The 12,457-nt window shown below is 41.1% G+C and overlaps 1 protein-coding gene across 1 annotated transcript; it reads left to right on the top strand.

Annotated features, from left to right (window-relative positions):
• Positions 1-83: 83 nt before the first annotated feature.
• Positions 84-8,632, top strand: RERGL (RERG like). Its single transcript, XM_056340926.1, has 5 exons — positions 84-197; positions 338-394; positions 2,634-2,707; positions 5,322-5,470; positions 6,489-8,632. The coding sequence occupies exons 1-5, from the start codon at positions 146-148 to the stop codon at positions 6,769-6,771; spliced, it is 615 nt and encodes a 204-aa protein (XP_056196901.1). The 5' UTR covers positions 84-145; the 3' UTR covers positions 6,772-8,632.
• Positions 8,633-12,457: the final 3,825 nt, after the last annotated feature.

Below are 12,457 nucleotides of genomic sequence, written 5' to 3'. Positions count from 1 at the left end.
CCTACCGGCCCCGCGGTGGGGCGGGGAAAGCCGCCGGCGGGGCGCGGGCAGGAGGCGGGCTGCGGGGCGGTGTCGCCGGAGGGGCCGCGCCCGCCCCCGGCGGCTATAAGGAGCTGGAGGCGGCGGGGCGCGGCCTGGCGGCGGCATGACCGAGGTGAAGCTGGCCGTGCTGGGCGGTAGCGGAGCCGGCAAGTCGGGTAAGGTGGGGACGGGCGCGGCGGGCGGCGCCGGTGACCCCCGGCCTGACTTTACTGCAGGTTTGGCGGCGGGGGAGGCGCGGGGCGGGCGGCGGGACCCCCCCCACCCCCCTAAACTTGGCGTCTGCTTCCCTCCGCAGCGCTGGCCGTGCGGTTCCTGACCAGGCGGTTCATCGGAGAGTACGCGTCCAGCGCCGGTGAGCGCGGCGGGGGGCGGGGGGGCGGCAGCGGGGTGCGGGGCCTCCCCGTGGGCCGTGCGGTGCGGGTCCGCCGGGGAGCGCGGGGCGCGACCCTTCGGACGCTTCTTGGAACTAGAAATTGGGCAGAAGCGCAGCTGCACAGAACTTGGCAAGATGTAAGTTTCCGCTTGCTTATCAGCCAGAGCTCCTGATTAAGTACGAGCTTTGAAGACGGCACAAGGCAAGCCGGGTATCTGTGCAGAGATCGCTTAAAACTCCGGTAGCACCCGGGCACGGCGGCTGGCGAAGTGCTCCTTCAAAGCCAAGATAACCGGGCGGCATGTGCGAAGCACGGGTAGATTATAGTAAGCTCAATCAGAGAGGAGATAAAGAAGAGAGTAAAGAAACGGACTAAAAAAACCCAAAACCCACTTCGATACCTGTTCTATTGAGTATTTCCTTCTGTGCTCTAGAGGAGAGGTGAAACATTGTTTATCAGGCACTACTGGTTAATCAAAGCATAATGCAAAGCCCCCTGCTTTTGCAGGAATGCACTGATTTGATAGCTTTGTGGAAAGCCTTGCTGTGCTGAGGATGGAATTTCTCATTCATGCCAGAACAAATACACTGATCTTTAAGACACTTCTAAGATCTTGGAAGATGGCAAAGCAGGACTTGAACTTTCACATCCTGGGTAGCAGCACTGTTTAAGTGATATACAAACAGTTGGAAGCGTGCACTCCAGCTGACAGGACATGGAAAGTCCCAAAACTTAACAAGGAAAGGCGATTGCAATCTACCTCCCTGCTGTAGTGAAGGACTCTTTCCAAAAATGCTTTTTGACAAAAACCAGAGTAGCTTCCCATGATCCATAAATATAAAAGAAAATAGAAGTACTAAGATGAATTACATTGAATATATACAAATGAACTCATTCTAAAACTAGAGTTACAATTGTACATAAATGCTCTACCAATACTTGTTACTATACAAACACAGACTGAAAAGACAGTTTGTGTCCCAGATGGCTTATCTAGGTCTTAAGCTGTCACATGTAAGTTACGCAGTGCTCCCTGTGCTCCATGTGTGTTCTAACCCACCTACAACTAAAAACACGTTTGCTTGTTTGGAGCCTCCAATACTGCAAGTCTCAGAAAAGGCATGTCAGACCCACAGAACATTTTCATTTGTTAACAAATGTCTGTTGGAACATAAGTTTAGCTCTGTTTCTAGAGAGGAGAAAGGGGGAGGAAAGTGAGAATATGGGTGATAAAATAAATATCATCCCCCTGTTAGTGGAGTCAGTGTATTTATATAAAAATTTGTCTAATTTTGGAAACCACCAAAGGGCTGCAGATTTTATAGACTGAGATACATTGGATTGGTAGTTCATAAGATGATGAACTCTTACAGAGGTACATGGAGAATACTTAAGGTGAACATGGTGCTGAACTGAAGATGCTGAGTTCCAGACATCACAGACCTTATCTGTGCCCATGTTACACAGATTTAAGTGTATTTTCAGTAGTGCCAACATTAGTTCTTGTCTCTCTGCTTTAGTAACTCTGACAGATGATATCATAGACAGCCTGTTGATGACTAGTGCCATGAACGCAGGTTGGTTACACTTAGAACAACCTGCTGCTTAACATAATAGTGATGGTCTGTCTGCAGTAGAGTTCTCAGGGTTGCTAGTGCTGGTGGAGAGTCCTAAATCTGCAAACTGATGCTACAGAAATATTTTAGAATCTAGCATTGTGCATCTCCTTTGCCTCCACTTGGGAAGAGGAAAGCTAGGGTCTAAAAGTATTAATTGCACTAATAGTTCAATGGGAGCATCACAGTGAAATGGTGTTGGTTAGCCTGAGTGGCTGGACAGCCCAGGTGTTATAAAAGGAAATAGACTTATTTCCAGCGTGTATTTTTTTTAAAAAAAAAGCCAAACCATAACTAAACAAATAAACAAAACCCCCATACCAAAAAGAAACAACAACCAACTGAACCCAAAACAAACCACCAAAGGGAACCCCCCCGCAACCAAGATCAACAAAACAAAACAAACCCACCTTCAACACTCACCCCACTCCCTGCAGACTTCCATAAAAACTGAAATACATCCCCACCCCCACCCCCGAAAAAACAAACAATCCTGCAAAAACTCTCGATATTATCCAGCCTCAGAGGCACCTTTGTGGCCTTTTCACCTCCATCCCCCCTTACTAATGCTGTTTTTCTTTGGATACTGTGTATCTTTTAGAATGCATCTACACTAAACACTTATGCCTGGATGGGAGGCAGATACACTTGGAAATTTATGACCCTTGTTCACAGGTAAGAATTTTAGAGGGGAAAAAAAGGCTGCTCTTCATTCTATCTGTGTAATGGTAAAAAGGGTCGGGAGGTTATATGCTTTCTACCTGTTTTGGGAATTTGTGCTTGCTGGTTTTTTTGAGAAGACTGAAATTTTGTAGTTACTGTGGCTCGGAACTGCTGGGTACTTTGCCATTTCATCAAAGAAGCCCTTCATTGCTTATATTTTTTGTAAATGCATTTTGGAATATTACTAACAGAAGTAACTTTTTCCCACTTCTGCCTTATATAGGTAAATACAGAGGTAAGTTATAGGATTATATGCAGTTTTCTCAAATACCCTAAATGGATGAGATTTAGTTTCTAAAGCAAGCAGTTTATTACATGTCTGCAGAAATGGTCAAAGTACATAGGCCTGGAAGTAAGACTTGCATTCACAGAACAGATCCAAGGAAAGACATAATGTAGGCTTGTACGTGTTGCCAGCTGAACTTTGATCACAATAAACCACTTTGAAATAGAGGTTTTTGTATTAATTTCTTTCCTGCTATTACAGGAACAGAGGGACTTAGGTACTGTATAACACATGCAGACCTAGGTCGGTCTGTCTGGCTAATCACATTAGCTCGCAAGGTTCTGTTTCGGGTAGCGATCTTGCCTCTTACCAACTAGGATAATGAATGGTGAATGGTAATGCTAAAGCCGAAGCACTGAAAGCCTGACCCACACTTAAATTTGAGAACTGAAAACCTTAACCCAGTCAGCATATGAAATGAACCACCAAACAAATCTGACTTCCTAGAGACAAGCAACAACCTTGCTTGTCCCAAGGCCATGGGGATGCTGAAATAGCCACTGTGCCATGGAGTCCTCCCTTGCCATACAATCTGTTAGAAGCTACTGTTCTGTGGACTTCCTTCCACCTATCTCAGACCCCTTTCCTAAGCCCACTTACAGCTTTCACTTACTGTTATATTAAATCCTGTGGCATCTGAACAGCTTTTTATTAAGATACTCAAAACATTGGGAGTGGCAGCTAGCTAGGGTAAAGCAGATTAGACTACGTTATGGGTAGAGACTTTTGTTGCTATAGTTTGGGCTTTTTTGCTTTTAAAAACAGAGATCAGCTGTGTTAAGTGCAACTCCTCTTGCCAGCACTCTTTGAGCTGTCTTGTAGCGGTTCTTAGGAACAAGGCCTAACTTTATCTGTTTGCTCCTTTCTTCCTGACTTGGTGCATGCAGAGGAGTAGGTGGCACATAGTGCTGATACTGCTTTTTGTCTGATAGAACTGGTGATTCTAGAAAGAGATGGGTAGGGTATGGAGTTCTTGCATCCCATGGGAGCTGGGGAAATAAAGCAGGTCCCAGGAGGAGGCCAGACTGGGGAAGGAAGCATTTCCATTTTTGTTTCTGTTTCCTGAAACCTTCATGCTCTTTGGGGTTTCTCTCTAGTAGTTGGATCCCTGTTCTGAGAAACAGCTGTGACACACACAAGTCACCTTTACTGTCCCTTAACAGTCACCACAGCACTAAAAACTCGTTGTATTAAAGATACTAAAGTCTTCAGACGGTTCTGGAAACTTGTTTAATTTCTTTTTTTTCATGCATCCCCTTTTGCTGCCAGCATTCAGTTACTGTCCCTCACGGTAAGTTATAGCCTTCCCAGTCCAGCTGTTTATGGTGCTATAGTGCTGCCCTGATGCTGAGCTAATCAAGGCAACCAGGGTGACATGTCAGTGGAGATGATACATTGCATTGCAAGTAGCAAAATACTGAACTAGTGAGGAACAACTTAAAACAGTCCTCAAACTACTATTCAAGATGGGTTTTCCACAAAGCAAAAGTATTTTATTTTTTTTAGTTTATTTTTTCTTTTTTTGGTCAGCTCCCAGTATTTTACCTAGCTTGGGACACATGGTCTTGCTAGCTGCTGCTAAATCATCTGCAGGCATAAGCTAATATAAAATAGTTTTTACATTACATTCCTTAGCTTAATGGGACAGTTTGCAGCTGTTGCTTTCTAGAAATCATAAGTGTGAAAGTTTCTTGGGATGAAGGGACTCAAGGATTGTTATAACCCCGTTATCACTTGAGTGACTTGTTACTAGTTTTATGAAAGTCAGCTGCAGATTGAAAGGAGGGTTTTTTTTCTAGCTCTCTAGAAGATTATCCTGTGAGTAAATACTGTTTCAGAGTTTAACAATGCAAAGAAGAAACAACACAAATGAAGAAACAAAAGAAAAGAATTACGCTTACTATAGTCAGAATGTTAGGAACATGCAAAACGGCTACAACCAGGAAAGCACAAATATTGGTGGCTCCTGTATGTTTCATTCTTACGTAACTGCAGAATATTCAGCATAATAACTGGCTGTACAGGTTATGCGATTTTATTGCTTAAACTAAGTGTAAATATTTCATAATTAATTCATCAGTGATCCAAAGTGCAATCTGTAGTGATGGTTATCTATTAGGCTTTTGGAGCAGGAATCATCTGAATTCAATGCCAAGTACGTAAACCTATCAATATATTTTGGAATAGAAGATACAACATTCTCACATTCACAGTGACAAAGAAAATGCTCTGAAGTGACAACAGTAACTTTATTTTTGTATGTGAATTTGAACTTTTCAGCCACAGCGGGGGAAGCTCTCCCTCACAGATGAACTTCACTGGGCTGATGGATTTATCATTGTTTACGACATCAGTGACAGAGCATCATTTGCATTTGCGAAAGCATTGTTGTACAGGATCCGAGAGTCTCACATAGGAGCTTGTAAAAAGTAAGTGGCATTATTTTTTTTTCCCCTTAGCAAACATACAAAAAAGCTGAGAATGTTTCTGTGAGCTGTAGGCATCCTAGTAGCAGTTAAAATCCAGCAACATCCAAGTGGTGTAAGACAATATTAACAATAAGGTACCTGAAGGTAAACTGTGTTGCAAATTGCAATCTATTTCACCGAATCCAAAGACAAGTACATCAGGATTTTTGTTCTTATTTCTTACAGCACTACTATTTAAATAATTGCCATAAATCTGTCTGCTGCAATTTATGCCAGGTAAAAAGCTGGCATAGTCAGTCTGTGCTTTTACTTTCCCACTCTGTTACCAGTGGAGATGCACCAATGTGGGGCTTGAAGAAAGCATTTCCCACAATAAATGAATCTAGTACCATGAATGTTTCCTAAACTGTGGTGTGTATTCCTGCATCAGTCAGCTGAGATGCTTTCTAAATAAATGCGAGTGAAATCCTTTCCTTATATCAGAAGTGGAGTTAAAAAAACCCTAAACACAAAACCCCCACACTTTTCTGTGTATTTTACTGCTGACTTTTCTTAATTAAGGTCTCTCTGGAAGGAGTAATTTTAGCAAAAGCTTGGAATTGGAATTCCTGTGTTTTCTTCTGAATTAAGCCACAGACACTGATGCATCTCTTTGACTCCACTCTCTTATCTACAAATGAAGATAATGATCAGCTTGCTTCTTCCTGAAGTCAGGAGCTGACAATATACCCAGCAGTATAGAGTATGAAACCTGCAGTGGATGAAAAATACATAAATTCACTGAGTAGCGGAACCAAAATGAAAACTTACTGATAGGGAGTAGTTGTCTGGAAAATCCTTTGATGTTTGACTATGGCAAATGGAAAAGTGTAACTCTACCTGGCAAGGTCAGGGGGTTGGTTTGTTTTGGGTTTTTTTGCATGCCTATTATCCTGAACGTACATACTTTTCATACACACTGTATATAGCACAGTATTGTAACTTATCTTTTCTCTAACTGGAATGTTTTTGATTTCAGAATGGTTGAGTCATCAGTATTTTTGGTTGGTAACAAACAGGATTTATGCCATATGAGGGAAGTTGGCTGGGATGAAGGACAGAAGCTGGCAATAGATAACAAGTGCCAATTCTGTGAACTGTCTGCAGCAGAACATTATCAGGAAGTTGTGGCAATGTTCATGAAAGTCCTAAGGAATATCACCTCCAATTTCAAAGTGAAGGAAAAGAGACGACCAAGTGGATCAAAGTCAATGGCCAAGTTAATCAACAATGTGTTTGGAAAGAGAAGGAAATCTGTGTAAAAGATGGTTAGTTTTGAAGTAGGAACAAGCTGAAATAATGGAGCACAGGCAGCTCTTGGGATTCAGTCAATTTCCTCCAAAGGTCAATGTCTGGAGGACTAAGTAGAAACCAAAGGCAGGAGATAGTATGGTCAAGTGGACAGGGCCTAGACCTAGAAGACATGACCTTCTATTTCCAGTTCTACTACAGATTTACTGTGTTAGGGCTATGTCACTTAAACTCTAAGCTGCTCCTCTCACTCTTTATCTCATAAGTTCTTCAGAGGAGAGTTTTAGTTGGTATTTCTTCAACACCAGCATGATCTTGCATAGAGCTTCAAGAATGCGGCTGAAGTATAAACAGTTATTTCCAGTAAACAGGCTTGCTGGCCAAAGTCTTACTTCAGAAGTCTGAGAAGTAGTCGTGGCTTTTGTGCAGGAACACTTGCACTAAAGAAAAGCAAAATACTGCTGCTTTGTGTGATACTGTATCTGTATTTAACTCAAGGAAGGATGGCTCAGATCCTCATGTGCCTAAAGGTGCCTAACACCTGCTGAAATTCATATGAATTAAATGCTTAGACACCAAATCTACAAAAGGTATTTATCTGCAAAGCTGCCTTGCAGAGGCACCAGAAGTACAGAAGCAGATAAACAAAGCAGTATTGTCTCCTGTTTCAGTATTGATTTTTTTCTTTTTTTGAGTGATGAAAGAAAGTAGAGAGGGTTGAGGGAAGTGGGAACTGAAATGTTAATCAGTGAGCATTGGACGAGTTTGGCAAGGTCATTGCTTAGTGAAATAATGTTAAAGCTAGCGCAGCTGTAAGGCCAGAGCAACATCTTGGGCTGATCCTTTTCACAGAGCATTTTCACCGGCTGTAACAAAGTTTCCTTACCTGTAAGGTAGATGTGCCTGTTCAATTTTAGATGGGAGTGGGAGCTTGGAAAGCACATGGACTGGTAAAAAGCACAAATTCTTTAGGATGTCTGCCTGGATTTAAAGGTCAGCCTGCTGGTAAGACCTGTGCTCCTAGCTTTGCATAGAGTGTTTTTCCTAAGGACCCATGTACTTACAACTAGTCGTTACTATGGTATTGAGATACTACTTGAGAAAGTGCTAAGGAATGTTATTTAACACTTTTCAAATGTGGATATTAAACAACAAATGGGTCTAAATATGTTGTCAGTTGACATTCAGAGCTCTTACTGTAGACAACTAAATAAGGACTTAGCCTGGTGTGTTTGAAAGTGCTGTGCTAATACAGAAATTATGAAAGCGGACTGATCTGAAAATAAATTAGTGCCTCCTACCCATTTCAGAGGACAGCTGAGATCCAGTCTTTATAAGTTGTTGAGTTGAAGCCTACCTCAGCTCTGAAATTTTACCTGCATTGAAACTAGTAAGAGTGCTTTATCAGTCACAGCAGAATACTGATTTTCAAATGTCCACCCCACCAATATAAAAAAGCTACATAATCTTAGCATTACTGTTGTAAAACAAAACTAAAGCACATTTTAATAAGTGTTGACCAAAGATCTTTTTAAAGGAAAAGCTACTGTTTATTTCACTTGTTTTAAGAATACAAATATTGGAATTAGTTCTCAGTGTTGACAGGCACAGTGCTGGTTTATTCCTATGCAGATGCTGCTCTGCCCTATCAGGATTAGTGTATTTAACTGTATTGTCAATGTCTATGAGGCTGAACTTGAAGACCACTCATGTACACCCTTCAGCTTTCCAGCACACACGGAATTCCAGAACTACTAATAGACTGTCAATCTGTCAGGTAGCTGTATCTCGCCAGCTCTAGCACTGCCAGATTCAAGAACTTCTTACCTGTATTCACTGCTATGGTATTAAATAAACTGGATACAAGATGGATGTATTAATGTGGGGGTTTTTGTTTGGTGTGGGTTTTTTTGTTGTTTTTTTTTTTTTTTTTTAACTTTACTGTGGTATAAAGCTACAGACTTCTTGACTACCGTGAAAGTGAAGCACCATGCAGATCTGGAATTCAAATCAGAAAAAGCAAATCTGAGAATCAGACACTTGCACAAGAGAGAGCTGCTAGCTGTTTCTTGTCCACAATGAAGAAGCCTTCATGTACCTTTCTGCAGTGGACAGTAGAGAACTATTAAAAAAAAAAAATCGTTATCCTTTAACAAATTGTTGACAGCCACAAGGAAGCTAATTAGTTTTTATTTGCTTGTATTAATGGGAATGTGGTCCTCCAGATAGCAGCATACCCCACATATTTCCTTCCCTTTTTGTCAAATGGGGGAAGTGTTAGAACACAGAGTGGCTGTCTTCTGGCCCATGTGCTAGGTTGCACTCACCTGAAAACCAGCTGAACCAGCTGCAGGATGCATTTAAACTTAAGCATACTAAAGCACCCAGTACAGATGTAATTTAATGTTCTTAGGATCTGGATTTCACTTGTCTGTTATTGTTGGTAAGTACAGATAACAAGAGTGCAGAATTTGGGAAGGAATTCAATTTTAAAGCAGTAAGGCAGATACATGCCCTCCACTAGTATTTATTTTTTTTTTACAAAAGTGAAGGCCTTTTAAAGGAAAATAAAATTACTTGGTGTTCTTGGAGTTTTAACATGAAGGCAATAAGTTACTGGCTCTGCCACATTTGAAAATGCAAAACCCTGCTCGCGTAACACAGTAAATGATGTAACTGATGTTTGATGCTCACCCTTGACAGTGACATCACCTAGAGCAGACTCCTTGAAGAGAGTGGAAATCAAGCTATTTGTATTGCCACAGATGGCTTCAGCATACAGCCCCATCCTTTCCCACCGGAAGACTGTGAAATTGCCAAACTAGAGTTAAAAGTTTCTTGCTGTCATTATCTGGAAGTTCCTGTTTATATGAACTCTCTAGTTTCAGCAAAATTTTGCCTGGCAAAGGCACTCAGAATTTATGTTCTTTCTCCCTGTCTTCAACCTGTTTTTACTTTAGAAACAGTGACATAAAAGCAAAGAGATTCTACTGAAGTATAAAGGTAATAGCCCCTGGCTCCAAAATGCTGTCTTTCAGAAAGCATTCAGGTGGTTTTGAATCTTTCTCACCATACTTTTGAAATAAACAATCAAGACAAACACAACCTCAGCTCCTTTTCCTGCTGTCATGTCTGTATGCATTAAACTCTTTCTTTCTGTAAATCCCACTATAGTCACATTCACAACAGGGCAGAGGGGGAAACATCACAGGAAAACTTAAAAGCATGATACTTCTGCAAGAAGGAATAATTAAGTGCAGTATTGAGAAAAATCAACCAAACTTGCTGTTTCTTTCTAATATATTTAAATCAGGATAGCAATACAAAAGGTGGATCAGAGGTTTTGATGCTGTGCTATACTCTGAAGACAAAAGTAACTACCATAGTTCTTTTTAGCCCGTTGCTAAAAGCGATTTCTGAAGCGATGGGAGGGTGAACACTGAAGCGCCAAGACCTTTTGAGTTATGTGGGGACAGTCTTGTTGCTTTCCTTTCTACCTATCTGACTACACTGCTTTGAAGATGGTATGCCAGCAGGTATTTGAAGGTGTCCGATACTGACATTCTGTCTGTCTAGGAAGCAGAGAGAGGGATGGATGCTGTGGCTATTGGCCTGGAGAGGTATGATGTTCTCACTGACAGCTAGATCCAGATCACTCAGTGGTGTTGTCAGAGGGTACACTGTAAAGAAGAGAAGGTTATGAATGCCACTCAAAGCAAAACTAAACTGCAGTAAGTATCCACAAATATGCTAATTTTTCATCCTGCCTGTTGGAGTAGGTGCTTTAGGTTAATGAAGTTTTCATACAGGTCTGCTTTGCTTATGGGTAAGAGGAACAAACTTCAGCTCTGATAAATGTGCTTGAAAGGAATCCTTGCCTGTTTGCTCTGAAACAAGAAATACTAAAAAAAACATACTAAAGAACCATTTTTTCAAAAAAGAGACAGACTACCAGACCAATAGAATAATCCAGAGTAATCTTAAAATGTACTCTATATTTAAAAAAATGCACCCTCTACCTCCTCAAACCTGGTCACAGGAACACAGGCCTCTTTGTAGCCTTAACTTGCCCATGGGGAATAAAAAAAAGGGGAAACTAAACTGAGGTGTCAGTTTGAAAAGCAAAACCTTCGGCAAAAAATGCCTAAATGTGGATCTGGACACCTAGCTGTCAACTTCTGTTGTTTTAAAACCTGAATTTGATTTTTCCATAAAGAAGCAGTGCTGTAAATGCCTAGTGTTGGTTTTGGTTTGAGGTTTTGTGGGGTTTTTTTCAGTTGTGTTTCCCCCCCCGCACACACACAATTGATATCATGTGAGACAGGCAGGCTGCTCTGGGTAGAAAGTTATTTTAAAATAGACATTACTCTTTTCAAGAAACAGATTGTAAGTTTCTGTCTTCTTTTAATTGTTTTACAGAGTAAATTGAATCCCTTTGCTTACAAAATTAACATCCAGATTTAGTCCTATGTATTTGACATGACGAGCCATTTACTGCTACATTCATTTTTTAAGACTGGCTAGGAGTTCAGATATGTGTTTAATTCCTTCTTAACTCTGTAAAACATCCAGAGTTTTTCCAGTGGAGGCTTCTAACAGTACAGAGAAATGTACTACAAGTATGACAAGTGGAGAATGACACTGTTACCATGTGGCTTGAGCTAAATGTTCTGAGCAGGTCTGACCCCTTGTACACTCCTATGTTCATATTCACCAGCAAAATGACATCATATCTATGTAACATAATGTATTTTTCTACTTGAAATAAATATAAAAGAATCAGAAATTAAAACATTTGACCTTTAAATTATAGGCATTGTGGTATCTAGTGAAGATGTCATTTTTAATAGGCACATCTTTTCAAAGTGGCTTCATATGGGTTTTGGTTGTCAGGGGGTTTTTTTGTTTGTTTGTTTGGGTTTTTTTCTGCAAGTCGATTTCTAACTTTTCAGGAGAGTTACGTCCCAGAAAAAAACCTTTATTTTACCGATGCCGTGGGCCTCTGAAAGTTTAACACCTTTGCTGAGTGCCTTTTAAAGGTAACCTGCTGCTTGATGAGGAGAAACCCGACGGCTTTACTGCTTCCAAGAGCTCCCTCTCGTGGCCTTTTGCTCGCACTTCACCCTCCTCGGTGAGCGATAAAGCCTTTTAGTTGCTCCTCAGGTTGAAACATCAATGCTAATAAACCCAAGAATGCCGATCACAAACTACAAGTAAAACCCCTCCTGCCTTCCAATACTATAAAATTCTGCTATCGACTATGCTGAGCTTAACCATATGACATTTCTAAGGCTTCATTTGACAGTACCCTTACTAATAAAACTGCAAATGTTGATAAGGTTCTTCTCACGACTGTCACTTCTGAGCTCAGCTGTTTAACTGAAATAAAGTTCAGCTATCTCATCTAAGATGCTGAAAGGTTTCCTGTTAACATACTGTCCATGCATATTAATATCCTCAAGAAGGGCTTGAAAGCCTCTATCATTTTCCCAGCTACAGTTTTTGGTCTGATAAGAGGTCTGACCTCCACCTTGTCTTTCTACAGCTTCCTAAAGGTATTATCCCCAGAGCATGACAGAGACACGTGGCAGGGAGCTAAGGCAGAGTAAAGAAAGCGTGTTTATTCTCATATTTACAAGCTGTAGTACAGATATAGTACTCCAATCTTTAAATAATCAAGGTCACTTACTGCAAAGG

Source organism: Falco biarmicus, chromosome 5, assembly GCF_023638135.1.
Source record: "Falco biarmicus isolate bFalBia1 chromosome 5, bFalBia1.pri, whole genome shotgun sequence".
NCBI classification, from domain to species: Eukaryota; Metazoa; Chordata; class Aves; order Falconiformes; family Falconidae; genus Falco; species Falco biarmicus.
The sequence above is the reverse complement of the archived record's forward strand: the minus strand, read 5'-3'. Positions and strand labels throughout refer to the sequence as shown.